This window comes from Aspergillus campestris (assembly GCF_002847485.1).
Source record: "Aspergillus campestris IBT 28561 chromosome Unknown P168scaffold_11, whole genome shotgun sequence".
Taxonomy (NCBI): Eukaryota; Fungi; Ascomycota; class Eurotiomycetes; order Eurotiales; family Aspergillaceae; genus Aspergillus; species Aspergillus campestris.
Genome location: NW_020194346.1, coordinates 839,840 through 857,313, shown reverse-complemented (window position 1 = coordinate 857,313; position 17,474 = coordinate 839,840). Strand labels below are relative to the sequence as shown.

At 53.7% G+C, this 17,474-nt stretch overlaps 6 protein-coding genes across 6 annotated transcripts; 3 read left to right on the top strand and 3 right to left on the bottom strand.

Annotated features, from left to right (window-relative positions):
- Positions 1 to 1,472: 1,472 nt before the first annotated feature.
- Positions 1,473 to 5,900, bottom strand: P168DRAFT_312721 (putative dynactin). The gene is made up of 11 exons (XM_024839597.1): positions 5,428 to 5,900; positions 4,881 to 5,366; positions 4,842 to 4,847; positions 4,662 to 4,805; positions 4,397 to 4,622; positions 4,348 to 4,360; positions 4,095 to 4,317; positions 3,974 to 4,058; positions 3,791 to 3,940; positions 3,681 to 3,757; positions 1,473 to 3,638 (listed from the first exon to the last, which is right to left on the bottom strand). The coding sequence occupies exons 1-11, from the start codon at positions 5,860 to 5,862 to the stop codon at positions 1,707 to 1,709; spliced, it is 3,777 nt and encodes a 1,258-aa protein (XP_024690199.1). The 5' UTR covers positions 5,863 to 5,900; the 3' UTR covers positions 1,473 to 1,706.
- A 334-nt stretch (positions 5,901 to 6,234) lies between these two features.
- Positions 6,235 to 7,413, bottom strand: P168DRAFT_292698 (putative pyrimidine 5'-nucleotidase). Its single transcript, XM_024837644.1, has 5 exons — positions 7,191 to 7,413; positions 7,119 to 7,131; positions 7,019 to 7,054; positions 6,529 to 6,954; positions 6,235 to 6,472 (listed from the first exon to the last, which is right to left on the bottom strand). Exons 1-5 carry the CDS (start codon positions 7,251 to 7,253, stop codon positions 6,312 to 6,314), a joined length of 699 nt encoding a protein of 232 aa, XP_024690198.1. The 5' UTR covers positions 7,254 to 7,413; the 3' UTR covers positions 6,235 to 6,311.
- Positions 7,414 to 7,823: 410 nt separating this feature from the next.
- P168DRAFT_306751 (uncharacterized protein) lies at positions 7,824 to 10,499 on the top strand (the record flags this gene model as incomplete). The annotated part of the gene is made up of 2 exons (XM_024839053.1): positions 7,824 to 7,891; positions 7,946 to 10,499. The coding sequence occupies 2 exons, from the start codon at positions 7,824 to 7,826 to the stop codon at positions 10,347 to 10,349; spliced, it is 2,472 nt and encodes an 823-aa protein (XP_024690197.1). The 3' UTR covers positions 10,350 to 10,499.
- Positions 10,500 to 10,982: 483 nt separating this feature from the next.
- P168DRAFT_329548 (terpene synthase family protein) lies at positions 10,983 to 12,531 on the bottom strand (the record flags this gene model as incomplete). The annotated part of the gene is made up of 1 exon (XM_024841482.1): positions 10,983 to 12,531. One exon carries the CDS (start codon positions 12,529 to 12,531, stop codon positions 11,011 to 11,013), a length of 1,521 nt encoding a protein of 506 aa, XP_024690196.1. The 3' UTR covers positions 10,983 to 11,010.
- Positions 12,532 to 12,867: 336 nt separating this feature from the next.
- Positions 12,868 to 14,563, top strand: P168DRAFT_321182 (FAD-binding oxidoreductase; the record flags this gene model as incomplete). Its single annotated transcript, XM_024840438.1, has 6 exons — positions 12,868 to 13,097; positions 13,160 to 13,354; positions 13,420 to 13,589; positions 13,644 to 13,983; positions 14,037 to 14,242; positions 14,289 to 14,563. The coding sequence occupies 6 exons, from the start codon at positions 12,868 to 12,870 to the stop codon at positions 14,561 to 14,563; spliced, it is 1,416 nt and encodes a 471-aa protein (XP_024690195.1).
- A 1,387-nt stretch (positions 14,564 to 15,950) lies between these two features.
- Positions 15,951 to 17,339, top strand: P168DRAFT_274103 (FAD-binding oxidoreductase; the record flags this gene model as incomplete). The annotated part of the gene is made up of 2 exons (XM_024835404.1): positions 15,951 to 16,329; positions 16,381 to 17,339. 2 exons carry the CDS (start codon positions 15,951 to 15,953, stop codon positions 17,337 to 17,339), a joined length of 1,338 nt encoding a protein of 445 aa, XP_024690194.1.
- Between the last annotated feature and the right edge of the window lie 135 nt (positions 17,340 to 17,474).

Sequence of the window (17,474 nt, the reverse complement as noted above, 5' to 3'; positions counted from 1 at the left end):
AGATTCACTTACGCCTGCTTTGTCAGAACAATCACTGCTGCTTCGACAATCTCCGTCATTGTTACACTATCAAGAGTAAGTCAGTTTCAATCGGACAGCTAGTGCAATGAGGGCCAGTCCTCCTCACAATGACGTCCGGACTGCACCAACTCCAGTCCGCTTGGGCCATCACGGTAGTGGCAGCCATGGCCATGGCAGCATAGACACTAAGGAGAAGCTTCATTTTCGATAGCTGTGATAGCTTGCGAAGATGTGTAAACAGATTGATTTGATGGAAATTGGTCGACTGTTCCAGGCCGGCATAACATCCGTATTTATAGTTGAGTCAGGCCTCTGTTCCTATCCATATTCATGCCTTCCCTTCGGTCTTCATACTATAGATTGAGCCGGCATTAATGTGGCGCATCCATAGTAGAATGCAGTACATCCCTGGTAGTATGCAGTGTAACCTACCCCTGACTGGAGGTCAGCCAGCCTTATAGCTGGCTGGTATGTGGTGGCGCTCCAGTCAATCACTGACCCGGTATAGACTCTTCAAAATAGCCGAGCTCTTCATAATTCAGTCCCAAGACAATGGCTGAGCTGGCATGAGACCCACTTTTTGGGCTTCTCATACTGGCTCAGCTTTTGAACATACCGGCTCAGCTGTGTCCCTGGCCAGCTAGCCCCAACCTTAAAGATTAGGTATGTGAACTCAAGCTCAAAGAGTGAGGTCAGCACGCAGCGCAGTTTACTCCCCCTACCCCAAAGTCAACCAGCCTGCTCTTGAATGAGTATATAAGTGACCCCAGCTCGCCACACCACCCAAAGAGTGAGTTGGACTTCTCATCTTAGCCCTTACCTAACCAACAGTTTAATCTTTATCTTATCCTCCTCTTTGCTCTCCTAGTCCTGCGCAAGACAGAGCTGAATGACCTATATAACTTGATCACAGGATAGTCCCGGCATGGGGAATTCTGAGCGGATGGCGGTGAATCAATGATAAGTATCTACCTGGTATCCGGGGCACTGGCTAGTGGATAATCACCAGATTAGTACTTGGATGCCATGGGGTTTGCTGACCAGCCCTACCATTTTCTGCCGCATCGACCGTAGTAGATATAAAGTTTACTATTACGGACCTTGCATTCTCCACGTTGTGATCGGTATGTACTGACCACACTCTAGGGATGCGACACATTCTTGTTCAGAAGCTGACCCAGGGACACGGGGTCGGGACTGATGTTGCTTGATCCATGATCTGGGGAGAAAAGGGCTCCACTCTAGTATTCTGTGCCAATCATTCCTCAGTGGGAATCATGTTTGTTTGTGTTTGCTATTTCAGCCTCGGCTTCAGCTCACCAGGACACAAGGGTAGGGTCTGCTGGGCGGATTGGATTGCCTCCGGTAGGGACGATGAGGGGACCCATCTTGCCTGGGATACATATAGTAATGAGGATAAAATAAGTAAATAAACAAAGCACTGGTATAGTATTGGTACTGGCATGGTATCTCTGCTATTCAACTTAACTCCATCTGTGCTGGTGAATGGTGAATGTACATGATTGACTAGCTTGTATATGGAGACGGTGCGCGCACTTCATCGAAGTGAACGGCCATGTAGAGTGGAAGTTGAAGTAAGTATGATGAGGAAGGAAGGGAATCAAGCGAGAAAAGGAAGAGGAAGAGTCAAGTTCCGGTCAAAAAGTGATATCAAAAGTGATAGATTACCACGTCTGAGACGCATCCGACTGCACAATAGCCGGATCCACCGGTTTATCAGCCACCTTCCGCGGATGCTGCTGCATGCCTAGAATCTCCCAAGCGCGGCCCATCATGCCATGCCCGAGGCCCTGAGGAAAGCCACCGAAGAGGGAGAGCTTGGGGGCGTGTCTGCGGACGCGGTCGTGGGAGACACGGTCTCGCTTTGCGGCTGCTAGGCGGTCTTGTTCGCGTTCGTAGCTGACCATGTCGTCGCGCCATTCGGTCCAGCGCGCGAGGTCTTCGCGTTGCTGGAGCACCTGGTACCGGAGCTTGGTCTTGGATGGCCGCCAGGCGGTGCGCGGGGTTGTGCTGTCGGGGGACAGGGTGGTCTTGAGGTCGCAGGGGTCCGAGTCGCGGGTTAACTTGAGGAGGTGCGCGAAGACGTCTCGGCTTTCGGAGGCGGTCTGGTGGGTCTTGGTGTTGGTGGCGGCGGCGGACTGGGTGAGGGGCACGTCGAGCCAGGAGTGCATGTCTGCGGAGCGCTGGATGGAGAAGGGGTCGAGCATGTTGGAGCGGCGGTTCTCTTCGCGCAGGAAGCGCACGGCGGCTTGTAGGCTTTCGACTTCTGAGCGGAGGGTCTCGTTCTCGCGCATGGTTGCTAGCGACACGCCTGTGTCGATGACCATGCCGTCTGTGGTGGTGACGCCTGTCGCTCCGGAAGCGCGTTTGATCTGATTGAGTCGGGACTTCATCTCTTCGCGCTCGGTTTCCATGCTCTGGAGGTCCTTGCGTTGCTTCTCGACGAGCCCTTCGAGGCGTGCCTGTTTCTCCTGCATCGACTCGATCTTGCTCTCCAGATCTTTGACCATCGCTGCTTTTTCTTTGGCTTCGCGCATCCGCGACTCGACCAGTTCGACTTTGATGTGTTGCTCCTCGATGATCTTGTCTTTGACGCCTAGGGCGGTGAACGCTTCGTGGATCTCGTTCTTCATGTGTCGGATTTCTTCGTCCGTGTCGGGAGGGACAATCTTGTTCGATCGCAGTTCTGCGGCACGCGCGATCCACGGGGATGGCCGTCTCTCGAATTCCGAAGTGATAGATAAGTCGGACGAGATTGAGTCCAGCTCCTCGAGGTGGCCGCCTAGGGCACGTAGCTTGTTGGTCATGAAGGCAATCGCGTCGTTGTTTTCGGTCCCTGAGTCGGAAGACTGGGAGTACAGTGAGGACAACTGAGCCATCATGTTCGTCAGGGCTTCCTCCAGAGTAAGTGGCTCCGTGCGGCTCTCGTCGCTGATCAGCGCCACGATACTCTCGCCGATGTGTCGGCTTACAGCGGACAATTCTTGGGCAGCTTCCGAAGTAGCCTTGAATGGGCCCGATACATCGTGCGAGAGCGCCAAAGATCTCGATCGCAGTTCATCCAACGATCGGTAGATCTTCCCCATCGCAACTTTCAGGCCACGAGTCTGAGAAACAAAGCCGTCTATTTTGCCCAGGAGGTAATTGGTTTCTTCTTCCCCTCCTTCTGGCACGCTCATCTTGGACTGCAGCAACGACTTCAGCCGTGCCATTGACGACGCGCAATTGTCGATGTATAGTTGCGTTAGCATTGAGCGCATGCAAAGTTCATCGGCGAATGTCTCCAGCGAGGTTGGGAGGACAGTCTCAGCGAGATGGGATAAGAGAGCGATGGATCTTGACAACTCGGTGGTCCATTTCCTCATGTTCACTTCGTTCTTCTTCAGCCCCTCCATCCAGAAATTCAGCGTGCGCTCCACTGGCTCCAGCTCGAAAAATGTTGCTTTGATTTCAGAAAAGTTTTCTGCCGAGCAGGTATTGATGTAGGACTCGAACCGCTCGCAAAGAGCGGATATCCATGACAGTTTCTCGACGAGATCGTAGGCAACATAGATATCCTCGAGTGCGGTGGAAACGGACGCCTGGTCGGTGAGTTTCTCACGAATGGTGTTATTCATCAGCGAAGCCTTGAAACTGACGCGTTTGAAGCGCAGCAGCGCCAGAACAGAGTACTTCTCGCTCTCGTAGTAATCCGGGAGATATAGTTTCAGGATTTCTAAATGCTTCGTTGCCTCTTCAAAATCCATACGACCGAGTTCGACATCGATGGTCCTTGTCTGTGCTTTCGAGACAGAACCCTGGAGTTTCAGATTGAGGTCCATCATGGCTCGAGAGCGCGTCGTGAGATCGGTGGCCTCCGCTTCGGAAATCTGCTGGGATGCTCGCATGTCTTCCAGGTCTGCCTGCAAAGTCGAGACCAGCTCCCGGAAACGAACCAGCGTGTATTCCAGATCGTCAATGACCTCATCCTGCTGAGTGATTTTCCGGGTCTGCTCGTTGTAGACGCTTTCCCTGTGCTCGATTTCCTCGAGTAATTGCTTTTCGGTCTCAACATGGCTGTTCTCGAGCTCGTCGTTGATCTCTTTCAGATCTTCCAGGTCCTCGATAGCAGCATTGAGTTCGTTGATCTGTTCCTGATATCGCAGATTCTTATCCGCAAGCTCCTCGATCATTTCTTCGGCACCCAGAGCGGTCTCTAACTGCTGTTTGAGATTTTCGACGTTTTCATCCGACACGAGTAGTTTCTCTTTCGTGGCTTCGTACTGAGACTTGACACTTGCATATTCCTCCAAGTCCTGTTCGTACTCTTTGATCTGGTCTTTCAGATCCGTTTCCTGTTGCTGGGTCATATCACGAAGACGTATCAGCGCCTCGCGCAGACGCTCGTTTGTCTTCTCCATTTGCAGCCAGCCTTGGCTAGACTTTTCCTCCGGGCTCATGACCTGGCCAAGTTCTTCGTTCTCCTCGCGCAGGACTTCCACCTCCAGTTGCATCTCTTCGACCTTCAACCGCAAGGTCTCACATTCATGTCTCATGGCATCCGCGGTCTCTTCGGCCATTTCGCGATCGAGCGTGGCCATCTCCATAAGAGACTCATGCTCAGCTTCAAGACGCTCGACCTCTTCGAGCCTAGCTTCCGATTCTTTCAGCTTCTTGCGTAAGTCGCCAATCTCCGCCTGCTGAGGCTGGTACTTGTTCTGTAGCTTATGGATGATGCTTTCGAATTTGTCTCGTTCAGACTGCAGCGTTTCCAGCGTCTTGAGCTTATCCCGATCGTCGGCTCGCTTCTTCTCCATCACTCTCAACTTGGTTTTGAGCTCGTCAAGCTCCCTGCTTACGGCAGCACTTTGACTCTGTCGTTGGAATGTAGACGGCTGGCCGCTCGGGCGAGAGGCGCCGGGTCGCGAAGAGCTTGGAGCTGGCTTGGCCGGCTTGGACATCGAGTCCGCATCATCGGCCATATCATCTCCTCCTGGAGAAGCACCATCAAGGTCATCGGACTGTGGGGTCCCTCCACCATCTGCCTCCTCGGGCTTATTGGGGGCCGTGGGCCGTAAAGCCGGGCGCCTCGAAGTACCAGTCGACGACGGGGCAGCACCCAGACTTGATCTGTTTGTCCTCCCCGTGGGTCCAGATAGCGAAGGTCGAGCGGTGCGGCCTGCGGCCGAGGGAGCGGGCGGCGGGCCCATGGACGACTTGGTACTGATGGAGGTTCGGGGTTTGGCGGGGGCGGCAGATGGTCGCGGGGTGCCACTAAGAGACGAACGGCTGGACATAGGCGTGGAGGCGCCCGACAGCTGCTTTGTTGGCGATTTAGTAGGGGACTATCCCATAGACCTGTCAGCAAGATAACACGGCGCACGGGTTCACCTCCCACAAGCGTACCTTCATTGACAGTCGAGACGCCGCGGTCTTGGGAACCGGGCTTGGGCTAGCAGAGCTCGCACTATGCCGTTTCGTATTTGCAGCAGACAGAGCACTGGTCTTTTTCAGCCCCGTACTACCTGAGACGATGCCGCTTTGCGCGCGACCTCTGGTTCCAGGTGGAACAGCACCGGGGGCTTTACCCGCCGGTTTGCTGACACGCGCGGGCTGTTCGACAATCGAAGCGACCGCAGACGGCCGGATAAACATGCCAAATCCCGGCTCACAGTCAAAGTATCGTTCTCCCTGAACGGAGCCATCGTTCTTCCCTGTCGGCTCATCCAATTCAATACCTACCCAGTCGCCCGCGGCGAAATGCGTGGCCCCAGCAAACCGGACGGTGGCCCGCCGACCGTCCGTCAGTGAAACCACATATCCAGGAGATAGGTCCGCCATGGTCGATCATGTATAGTAACCGCCTCTGCGGAAGAGCTGGCGCAGAGAAACCCGGGTCAAGTCAGATCTGGGGGAGACGGAGGTGGAGCGGTGTTGATGTTGTTTGTCTCCTTAATCTAGCTCCACTCGGAGCCTCAGGAACAACGCGAGCCCGCGCGACGGCTGCCTCAGGCAAACACCCCCCCGATAACATACAGTACTTCCAATCCATGATAATGATATATGATGGATTTCCTATACCATGAGACGACTATTTATTACATGTTCTCAAGAGCCCGTTAAGATTGGCATTTACTGTATCATTCGGAGATGTGGATAGGGATATATATTGTCTATTCAACTGGTATACCTCATGGCCGTTATTCATTTTCCATCGCACCAAGTACAAATCATCCAAAATATCTAATTTGAGGTCTCTATAGTCGGAAATCTATCAGTTGACCTCCTTATCAACTCTTGAACAAATCCGGAAAGCATGTTCTCAGTTCCTCCAGGTCCCGGATCACATATTGTGATGCTGGGGTGGGAGGCAAGGGGAGACTAGGTTCGACAAGGTGGGCGGTGACCCAGCCGCGCTTCGCAGCATGTACGCAGTTCAAGTGGGAGTCGTCTGTACCACAAACAGTCAGTATACGGAGAGATAACAAGGCCATATGGGCTACATACCGACGAAGTAGGACTTTTGCCCTGGCGACGCCCCGGCCTCTTTCTCCGCTCTTTCGTACATCGCCTGGTTCGGCTTGCAAATCAAAGGAAGCTGCGCATAGTCACAGAAGGTAACACCATCAAACAGGTCTTCCACCTGCAAGAGCTTAACTACCCGCTTGGCGTGATTGACGTATGCGTTCGTCAACAGCCACAGCCTGACTTTGCTGCGGTCGATATCCTTGAGCAACTTCCGCAGTCCCGGGTTCGGTTTCAAGATTGTATCCAAAGGCAGTGCATCGTCGACTTCGCGGTTGAATTCGAGGGGGTCGATCTTATGGTGGCGGGTGAGACCTTCGATAGCAAGACCGTATTCTTTGTAGTATTTCATGTGTAGCATATGGGCGTCTTCAGCGGAGAGGGAGAGGTGTTTTCGGAAGAATTGATCTAGAGAAACTTTTGATTAGAACTGTAGCTCGCATGAAAGAAGATAGAATAACGGCTGACTCACTGATCAACTTTTGCATCTCATCGTGGATATTGCATTCTGTACCCGTAGTTGTTAGCACCCCGCATCTTGCTCAAGAACGATCCTCGACGGCAATCCTGACCTCTGGAGTAAAGCTAGAGACCGTATAAGTCAGCATATACAAAAAATAGCAAGGGAATTCCGAGATACATACACAGTTGTCAATATCAAAGAAGAAGATGGGCCTGGAATCAGGACCCGAAGTTGAGGTTGACATGGTTCGCGGGGTAGTAGGTATGCGACTCGGGGGGAAAGATAGGGGACGAACGACAGAAGGCGGTTTTAACAGAGAATGAGGTCGAGAAGAAACACGAAATCCAGAAAATAGCAAAGATGCCGTCGAAGAAAAGGAACGGGCAAGATGATTCATAGCGAAACAGTCATCTTGCGCTTAGGAGACCCAGGAACCTCCAATAGACTCGCTGACTCCGCGGATCAAGCCGCGGAGACCGGGCTGCCTGAGGCGGGTTCTGTATCGGGTTTAGCGGACATAAGAGCCAAGCATCAGATCCCGTGACTTTGGTGGTTCAAGGTCATGTGGTCTATCACCTGATCACCATAGTTCACCGCTTTATCTCCGCTTCGCTCACCGCCTTTATTTTGCAAAGAAAAAAGAAGAGTCACGTGCAGAGGATGGGTCGGATAAACCTCGGACGTGCAAGGCGGTGGCAGAATATGCAGACCACAACCAAGTCAGAGCTCGGGAACAACTCAGCTGCAACTCCCGTTCTGGAACACGATTTTCTGGTCAATCCTCTCAGCCAACGTGCCTGGGAGCTGTTTGATCATGGCAGCAGCTCATCTTCCACCAGGTAGTCTGGCTCCTGCACCACCTACCAATGAGGAAGTGCAGGAGTATGTGAAGATCTTGAAAATAAGTGACGACATATTCTCTGGGACTCACCCTAGGTTGAAGGTTCCTCAACACCTCGTCCGCAAGCCCGCATCGCATGCCCCTGCCGCAGTCTCTACTCAGGTAAAGCCAAGTGAGCAACCGGGGTCTTCCATAGCGAACCTCTCTCAGGCTCCCTCAAATCCGGCGCAACCGGTCAACTCCCAGGCGACTGCGCCCGTGGACAGCCCATCGACTGCGACGGCGGGCGCGCGTATAATCCCCAAACCCGTCTCGGAGATCGATCCGATCTTCCTGACCAAGTCGGATGATCTAGTCCGTGCGGAGCTGCAGCTTCAGCGGCAACGCTTGGAGAGGACACTGCGAGAGCAGCTGGATCAGAGGAAGCAAGAATCGAGACACAAAGCCTCGCTGCAGGACACAAAGCCGGACTTCGATGTCTCGGATGTGTTGGTGAGGGCGTTTGAGATGGTCAAGCCATCGCCTTCGGTTGATGTGCCAGCCACGGGTGCGACTAGCGACTCGTTCGATGATAACTCATTCTACTCTAGCAGAGCCCCGGACTCTCCACAGCATGGCCCTCCACAGCCGTCCCTAGCTCCCGCCATGACTGCGGAGGAGCCGATAGTGGTTGACTCTCCGGCAGAGAACTACTCAGATGAGTTGCAACGGCTTGAAGCCCTCAACCGCAATGACTCGGATCTGGAAATGCATGATACTTACCCCGTTGCAGACCCCCGACTGCCGCATCGCGTCCAGAGACCACCTCATCATGCGGGGGGGGCTCACAGGCCTCATAAACACCAGGAACCCCAGCAAGCGGTCGAAGCGGTGGAAGAACCCGAGTATTCCCCACCGGCGCCGGGGGTGGCCCCGATGGAAAGACAGGAGGGCCCTGATCCCCAAAGAGATTATCTTAGCAAACAACGAGGCCATGATGGCCGGCAGTACGACCGAGCGCGTTATAATCGCAGGTCGATGTCGCCTCGAAACGACATTAGGGTTGTACAGAATCATATTACCTCCCCCGCGGCTCCACAGCCGTCCAGGGTTTCTCCTTTGGCCATTGCTAAAGTTCCTTCTGTCCACCAGCTCAGAGATCTTCGCCCCGGCTACGGTCCGGACAACCAGGCCAGTCCAAACCACTCGCCCCAGTCGTTGATGCCGCGGAAGCGTAGAAGGTTGCAGGGGGATAGGGCTCCACCCGGGCAAGCGCCGTACCGGCCGCAAGCCGGCGGTGCGACCGAGCCGCACATCAAAGAGGAGCCGGTGTCGCCGCCCCCCTTCGTTGATGCGCCGCCAATGTTCCGCAGCCGCCCGACTCACGAACGGCCGATTTACATTGATGCACCGTCTCCTCGGTACACTCCAGTTTACCAGAGGATGGAGCCACCAAGCAGAGACCCTGCTTATGAGGTGGATCCCTATGAGATCCAGGGCGAGCTTGGGGCTCCACGGACGGTGTCGCAACTCGGTGCCAGGCGGTCAATGCGTGACGATCAAGACCTGCGGAGGGTTGCAAGCCTGCAACACGCGCGACAGCCCGATTATCAGCGGGAATATGTTGACCAAATCAGCCCTCGCGCAATGCGAGCGGCGTCTTATGCAATTGTCGACCCCTCGCCACAGGAACGGACCAGGTATTATGAAGAACCACCACCGCCGCAGCCCGCGAGACGCTACATAGCCGCGGGCGAGCAGGCGACATCACCGCGATACCGGGAAGCATACTACGAGGAAGAGCCTGTAAACCGACTCGTGGCAGCACCAGCGCGGAGAATCATTGTGGATGAGCACGGGAACCAATACTACGAAGCGAGCCCTCCAAGGATCCAAGCCATGGCCCCGCCACCAGCGGCTCGGGTGCCGAGGAATGAGATCTACGAGGACCGCCCACCAGCGATGCATCAGCCCAGCTCTCGTGCGCCCTCTGTTGTGGAAGATCCCTACGGCGGCCGGAGGTATGTACAGGAGATGCCTCCCCCACCAAGTGCTTATCGACGGGTCGCCGACTACACACGCCCCAGCCTGGGGGCCAGCCTGGGGGAACGACGACCGTACGCCACGCCGATGGACGATCGGGAGCCGTACCCCAGAAGCAACAGCGTCCAGGTCGCCGACTACTCGGTGCGTCGACAAGTGCCTTACGTGGAAGAGACCGAGATCCCGCGTGGGGAACGGATCGTCCGGATGCCCAGCGTGCGACCGCCGACCTCCCGGCACGAGGAGCCTCGAGAAGTGATCCAGCGGGTGGAGAGTGTGCGACCCGCCGGGCAGGAGTTGGGTGTGTACCTGGACGACGGGAGCCGTCGTCCGAGGGAATACATCGAACGACCGATGTACGTCTCCGCGCGGCCGGTGGCTCGAGAGGAACGATACTACGATCCTGCTGACCCCGAACGGATGGTCCTGGACCGGGGCCGGGATGTCGTCCATCGGGTCCCTCAGCGATACCAGTGATGTTTTGTGCATTTGTCATGGCCTTGATATGGTCACTGTGAATATTAGCATGTGTTGCCGTACAATGATTAATACTTGTAACTAGCCAATCCTACTGTACTTAGCTCGGCAGGTGTTCCTGACCTGACAACATATGATATCCATTTGTCCAAAGAACCCCTGTTTTACACTGTAACTCTAGCACTGTATGAAAAACAGCCCTATATTATGGGCTCTGTAGTGGGTTTTTCCTCCGGGCTATGATATCAATGTGACTGCAGTCAACCAATTGCAGTGATAAGATTGGCGGGACATATGTCACCACCAGGATACCTAGATCCCTTCCCTGTACTGGATGGAAAGGGATACTCAAACAGAAATATGTGGATCTGATGCCTTATCACTTCTGCACGCATATTCATAGTCTGATGAATCTACCTTGAGTTACCTATCTAACTCGAATGACTCAGTATCTTACCTCAGGGGAGCACAGGTTTTAGCTATCTATGCTCGTTCTATATCCATACAGAAGGTCCCTTCTCGAAGATTGTCATTCATAACATCTACCCATGTTCATCCTACCGATGTCACTACATACCAAATGGCGTCGATTTGATCATTTTTTCATCGACATAGGACAACAACCCAAAATACGCCATACATTTCAAACAGCAGAAGGAATCTACCTCATCCGACTAGCAATATCCCGCGCAACATAAATCTGCCCATAAGAATCCGTAACATCAACAAACATCCTCAGAATCCTCTTCGTGCGCGCATCCAAGCCCGTCTCATTCTCAAGCCGGTCCAGCGCCGCCATGCAGCACTCGCGCTCATACTCCGCAACCCACATCAACTCGCCCTTCATTTTCTGCTCAACTTGTACAACAGTCTTCTTCAGACCCGCACTTGCCCCCTCTACCCCCACCGCGCAAAACTCAGGGAAATTCACGCTGTTGAGATTCTTCTCCGCGCGATCCCTCGCGATACTGCCGTAGTCGTTGTACTGCCGACACATGGTCGCCAAGTGCCTGCACATGTCTTCTGCGAGGTACCTCTGGCGGGGGCCCTTGAACGCCGGCTCGCCGGGTTTGGCGATCAGGCAGCTGAGGAAGTGGAAGGAGTAGGGACAGCTGGTGTGGTCGGCGGAGGTGGAGCGGACCCAGGTGTAGTATGAGGAGCGGGGGGACGCGAACTCAGTGGTGCGGTCTGCGGCGAGAGTCTGGGCGCGGAACCGCGCCTTGTCTTGCGCGTGGGCGAGGTGCGCGAGGATGAAGACTTTGAGCTCGCGGCGGAGGGTGCGCTGGACGGAGGGTGGGGAGCGCACGACGGCGGGGTGGGTCAGGAGGTAGGTGACGAAGCGGCGGAGGACTTGCTCTACGTGGTGCATGTCTGGCTTGTCGCCGTTGAGTGAGATGGGCTGATTTGCTGCTGGTCCGTCGACGTCGGAGAAGACGGGCTCGGCAGGGGAGTCATCGCAGAGGCGCTCGACGAGGGCGGAGACAGCGTCGATCTGGTCCATGAGGTGCTCTTCGACGACGGCTTCGAGGAACTCGTCGGCTTGGTAGTTGAGCATGGAGATGACCATCATCTCCCACATGAGGTCTGGCTCGAGGGCGCCGTCGTGGAGGCTGTTGGACATGGTCCATGTCTGGGGGATATACTGTAGGTATTTGTCTTCTTCCATGTTTGTGCGCGGGAAGATATCGAGTCTTCTGGCGGCGAGCCGTGGGAACCATAGCGAGCCTTCGATCAGGGAGAAACGCAGGCGCCAGCTGGGCTCGTGCGCGAACAGCGGCAGACATGAGTAGAATTGAGCGAACTTGGAGATGGCCTTGGAGGGGATGTTGATGAGGCTGTCGCCTGTGGCTGTCCAGGCCAAGGTTGGGGCTTGGACAGCAGAGATGCAGTAGGCGTTGGATAGGACGGCGGAGCTATACGAAACCTTTTCCACCCAGATGGTCTCGCCTTTGTCCCATTGGCCGATGTTGGCTTCCAGGAAGGCCCGTCCGCCAATGATTAAGGTTGTTGGAAGAAGCTGGACTGTGACCGTATGAATACAAAATGGTACTTTTGCGGAGCTGGGAAGCCCGATACGAATGTTGCGATATAGGACATTAGATGTCCAATTAGGAGAGGGTAGACACGAGGTGTCGTGATTGCTGCGATGAGACAGCGAAGGAACGTGGCCGGGGGGGATCATCCTGCAGAATTCCAAGCAATCTTGGCTTCGTTGACTCCGATCGAACGGCACGATACTAGGCAGTATTGTGAGTATTGAAAAATACTTGCTGTAACGTAGGTTACACTACATGCCCGCTGCGGGATCCTGCCGTTACGCCATGGTCGGTTCTGCACAACATACAGGGACAGTGATCCTGCTTAGACGAGTAAGAAAACAGTCAAGGCAGTAGCGCGACAAACACTTGGATAGAAATCTCTATACTCTGAGTCAATCGCGGCAATCCATATTGTATGGGCGTTCTCCCATCTTGGTACCTTCTCCTCCGTACCCGATACTCGTCCATCTATCAACAAAATGGCATTCAATCAATTCATCCAAAGCTTGGACCTCAGCAACAACGAGGCCCTCAAAGTCCGGACCCTACTCGAGTCCCAAGTCACCGACAGCCTCGAGCAGGTAGCCACCAGCAGCACTGGCCAGAACGTGGCGCTAGCAACCTCCACCGCAAAGATCGTCTTCCGCGAGAACATCGGCTGGATAGGGTCCGAATCCGAAAACTACATAGCCACATGCGAAACAAACTGGTCTGCAACCTGCCACTTGCACCCCTCATGCATCATCTAGCCCGCAGACAAGCACGATGTAGCCAAAGCGCTCCGCGCATCATCACCACACTCAAGGTTCCCTTTGCAATCCGCAGCGGTGGCCACAACCCCAACCGGGGATGGGCCAGCGCCGGTGAGAACGCGATCCTGATCGACATGAACCGCATCTGCGATGTGGTTCTTAGCCAGGACAAGAAGACTGTAGAGATTGGCCCCGGAAACCGCTGGCAGAAAGTGTACGAGACGCTGGACGGGTCTGGGGTCTCTGTTATCGGTGGCCGCACAGGCGATGTTGGCATAGGCGGGTTGATCCTTGGGGGAGGGTTCCGAGTTTCTCTAGCGAGTATGGTCTGGCGTGTGATAATGTGCGAGCTTTTGAGGTGGTGCTTTCGGACTCGTCGATTGTCAATGCCAGTCGGACGGAGAATCCGGACCTGTTTTGGGCATTCAAGGGCGGCGGTTTTAATTTTGGTATGACTGGGAAACCTTTGATGTTACGGTTCTCTTTTCTAACGCACTGGCTAGGTATTGTGACCAAGTTCACCTACTGGACCGTTCCAATTGATAAGATCTGGTTTGCCGCCCGTATTTACGAACCCTCGGCCAACGGTCAAATCCTCAAGGCAATTGAGGAATGGCAAAAGGCTGCCGAGAATGAGTCCCGGGGATCGATCATCCACCATATCGGACACAGACGAACGCTGCTAGGATGGATCTACTCCTCGCCTGTGGAGTTCCCTCCGCTCTTTGAAATGTTCTATGACATTCCCTATGAGTCGTGGTTCGTGGAGTCGACCATTGGCACTATCCTTGATTTCACCAAAAGCACATCAAACAGGGTTCTAGGAACACCGCAGAAGCTGAGGTCCGTCTAAGCATACCGTTCCAATATCTCTATCTTTTGACTGATGAATGCAGACGCGAGGCGTTTGGAATGACCACCCGGCCCAGTGCCGACTTTTATACTCTGGCATACGACCGCTGGCGTCAGGTTACGGACGAGCTCTATGGACAGACTGGGTGTGATATGGGCATGGTGGTGCAGCCACTGACCACATCCGCGATGAAGATCGGCCGGGAAAACGGAGGAAACGCCCTGAACACAGCGGTGGAACCTCAACAATGTAAGTCCATAATACATGCTGTCATGATCTATGCTAACTCCACAAGGGATGTCCTATCTGGCACAGTGGGTGAACGAGGACGACGACGAACGCGTTCGGAAAGCGGTGTTTGAATTGCGTGATTATCTGAGAGAGAATGCTGCACAGATGGGCATCTTACTGCCGTTTGTCTTCATGAATAATGCGACTTTTGCGCAGGATCCTCTGACCGGTTACGGAGCTCAACATATTGCACGGATGAAGGAGGTGAGCAGGAAGTACGATGCCGAGCAGGTGTTCCAGACTCTGCAGGGCGACGGGTTTTTGCTCCGAAAGGTCTAGCCACGGGGCGGGGAAAGCCAGTCACTATTGATTTCCCATAAGACTCATAGTCTTAAAGTTACAATATGAGGAACAAAACCATTCATTATCATTGGCCACATATGGCTCACTTCGGAGTAGCCGGTGTCGCATGAAGATAGGGGGTCATGCAGCCCAGTAGGGCAGAAGTATCATGGTAACTTTATTCTAGTTGTATATTTCGTATTTTACGGTATGTTAGGGCTCTGTGTATTCTGGTAAGATACGCTGTATCGGCGTATCACGAACTCGTTCCTGAAGGATTGGCATCAACCGCGGCCGCCCCACTTCCCATTGCTTAACCATAGGGATATTGCTCCTTCTCAAGCTTAGACCTCGGGGCAGTCCCCCCCGCGGAGCTTGTATGGGCAATCTTGACGATCCTACCTCAACGCACCCTATAATCCCACATCTTCCTATAACCACTTCATAGCCCGGGGTGCGATTCCTTCAAGGCAGCAGGAATACGAGAATTCTCCGCGCCACTCCTCTCGACACGGATATGGGAGCAGTCGCGAAATATATTAAACATATTCATCGGTTTTAGCCTATTTGGAGAGGGGCTTCTCCTCTCTGATCCTTCTCATGCTAGCGTTTCGTTGGGTAGATTGCTACATTGCTTACCTAGGTGGTGAATGAGGCCGACCATGCACCGTATTCGACCACACAGTGCATGCCCACTTTTTTTCTTCTTTTTCTTTTCTTTTCTTTTCTTTGGCCATTAGCGGGTGTAATCTAGGTGATCACAGGGTTTACTTCCAAGCGGTGGAGTCGCCGAAGCTAAGCTATACTCGTGAGGTATCTGGTAAACCAGCGATTCTAACACGAGCATAGCCCCAACACGAATAAATTCCTCCGATACGACATAAGCACGCCAAAGCTGAGATGGCTTCAGCTTTACAATGGCGGTTTTTTGGAATAAGGGGTTATGGCCTTGACTCTAAATAGGAACGGTCAACAAAGCTCCCGATGGAGGGCTTCGCGACAGTCTGGATATCATCAGGATCATTTATCTGCTTCTCTTTTCTCTGAGCAGCTTTATTCATTGAAACAATGCGTGTCGCCTCGGTCAGCCTCAAGGCGGCTTTTATTGCAGTCCTACATTTTAACAATGTAGCTGCTGCGAGCGACAGTACCCTGTATTCGGCATTGCTGGATGTGGCCGACAGTCTCGGCGAGACGCAGCCTCAGTCTGATATCTCACCCGTGGTTGAACTGGCGAAGAAGAACAAGGACAAGCTGGAGCAGATCTCCACTCACGATGAAACCGATGCTGTCACGGCTTGCGATGTGTTTGCCACTTTGTTTCCCGGCAGATACTCGGACAAGAACAGCGCTGACTATGCGGCTGAGGTGGAGCGACCAATGTATGTGTTTAACAGAGATAATAAGGACATATACTGATCGTTCTAAGTTCTGGAACCTGTTGCTCGAGTCGACCTGTTTTCTTGAGGCTCACACGACCTCTGATGTTGCGTTTGGCCTCAAAATTGTGACTACGCTAGGAGTCAAGTTTGCGACGCGCAGTGGCGGTCACCAGCAGAACGTCGGTTTTTCCAGTATCGAAGACGGTGTGGTACTTGATCTGAACCGTCTCAACTCGAGCAATCTCAGCAAGGACCACAAAACAGTCCGGCTTGGGACTGGAAACCGATGGGGTGAGGTCTACAAGGGGTTGGAAAAGTACGGGCTTGCTGCCGTAGGGGGACGCTCTGGCGATGTTGGCGTTGGTGGTCTAATTCTGGGGGGTGAGTCTTTTCTATTGATGACTATCAACTATTCGTTCTAACAGGTCCCAGTTGAAGGAATTCCATTCTTCTCTTCCAAATACGGCTTTGCCTGTGACAATGTCCAGCAATTTGAAGTCGTGCTGGCCAACTCAACCGTCGTCAAAGCCACTTCCAACTCCCACCCTGACCTCTTCAGAGCCCTCAAAGGTGGTGGACCCAACTATGGCATTGTCACTCACTTCACCCTCTACACCATCCCCACCAATATCTGGTACCACGTCGCCCAATACAACGAGTCCGACTACAAGCAGGTCCTCTCCGCCATCGTCGCCACGCAGGCCAGGATGGAAGACGACAGCAACGCCGGCATCCTCTTCTCCGGAAGCAACGGCACCATGATGGTCGGTCTGCTCTACGCCGAGCCCACTGCCAACCCCCCAGTATACTCAGCTTTCGACTCCCTCAAGCCCGTCCGGACACTTGCGCCTCCTACCATCGGCACCATTCCCAAGCTAGTTGACGTCTTTACCGCGAACTCCCCCACAGCCCGGTACCTCTCTTTTGCCATCAGCTACGAGACAGACCTCGACTTGTACAAGAGCGCCTACGGCTCGTTTATCAGCCGTCAGCACTTCACCTCCCCCACCAAGGGCGCCCTGCAGTACGGCATCCAAACGATCACCAAGGCCGCCGTCCAAGCGGGCGAGAAGCGCGGCGGCAATTGGCTAGGCATGAAACCCGTCAGCACTAACTGGTGGCACGTCGTAGCCGCCTGGTTCGACGAAAAGGACGACAAAGCGGCTCATGCGGCATCGACCGGTATGGTGAAAAACATGACCGACTTGGCTACGGATGCGGGCAAGTACCTCGATTTTCAGTTCCAGAACGATGCGGATGTCTCGCAGAGTCCGCTCAAGAGTTACGGAGAGGAGAATTTCAAGAAGTTCGCTGCTGTCGCTGCTAGCTATGATCCGCAGCAGGTGTTCCAGAAGTTGCAGAATTCGGGGTTCAAGATATCGACTGCTTAGAATGCTGCGTTGCTATATACTTGTCTCGGTATACAATAGATAGTCGATAGATGCCATTACAGCATTTCTCATAATCACAAGGTAGATTTATTTTTCGGTGTTTATTCTTGCGTTAAAAGTAGCTTGGGGGCTAAT

What these genes read in the sequence shown, in the direction of transcription:
- P168DRAFT_312721 (XM_024839597.1), bottom strand. Translation starts at nt 5,862, where the DNA reads ATGGCGGACCTATCTCCTGGATATGTGGTTTCACTGACGGACGGTCGG. An exon ending in CGTCTCGACTGTCAATGAAG is followed by an intron (nt 5,367 to 5,427) that starts GTACGCTTGTGG and finishes TCTATGGGATAG; the next exon opens with TCCCCTACTAAATCGCCAAC. An exon ending in CGGAAGCTAGGCTCGAAGAG is followed by an intron (nt 4,623 to 4,661) that starts GTCGAGCGTCTT and finishes TCTCTTATGGAG; the next exon opens with ATGGCCACGCTCGATCGCGA.
- P168DRAFT_292698 (XM_024837644.1), bottom strand. Translation starts at nt 7,253, where the DNA reads ATGTCAACCTCAACTTCGGGTCCTGATTCCAGGCCCATCTTCTTCTTT. An exon ending in TGAGATGCAAAAGTTGATCA is followed by an intron (nt 6,955 to 7,018) that starts GTGAGTCAGCCG and finishes AAGTTTCTCTAG; the next exon opens with ATCAATTCTTCCGAAAACAC. An exon ending in GCAAAAGTCCTACTTCGTCG is followed by an intron (nt 6,473 to 6,528) that starts GTATGTAGCCCA and finishes TTTGTGGTACAG; the next exon opens with ACGACTCCCACTTGAACTGC.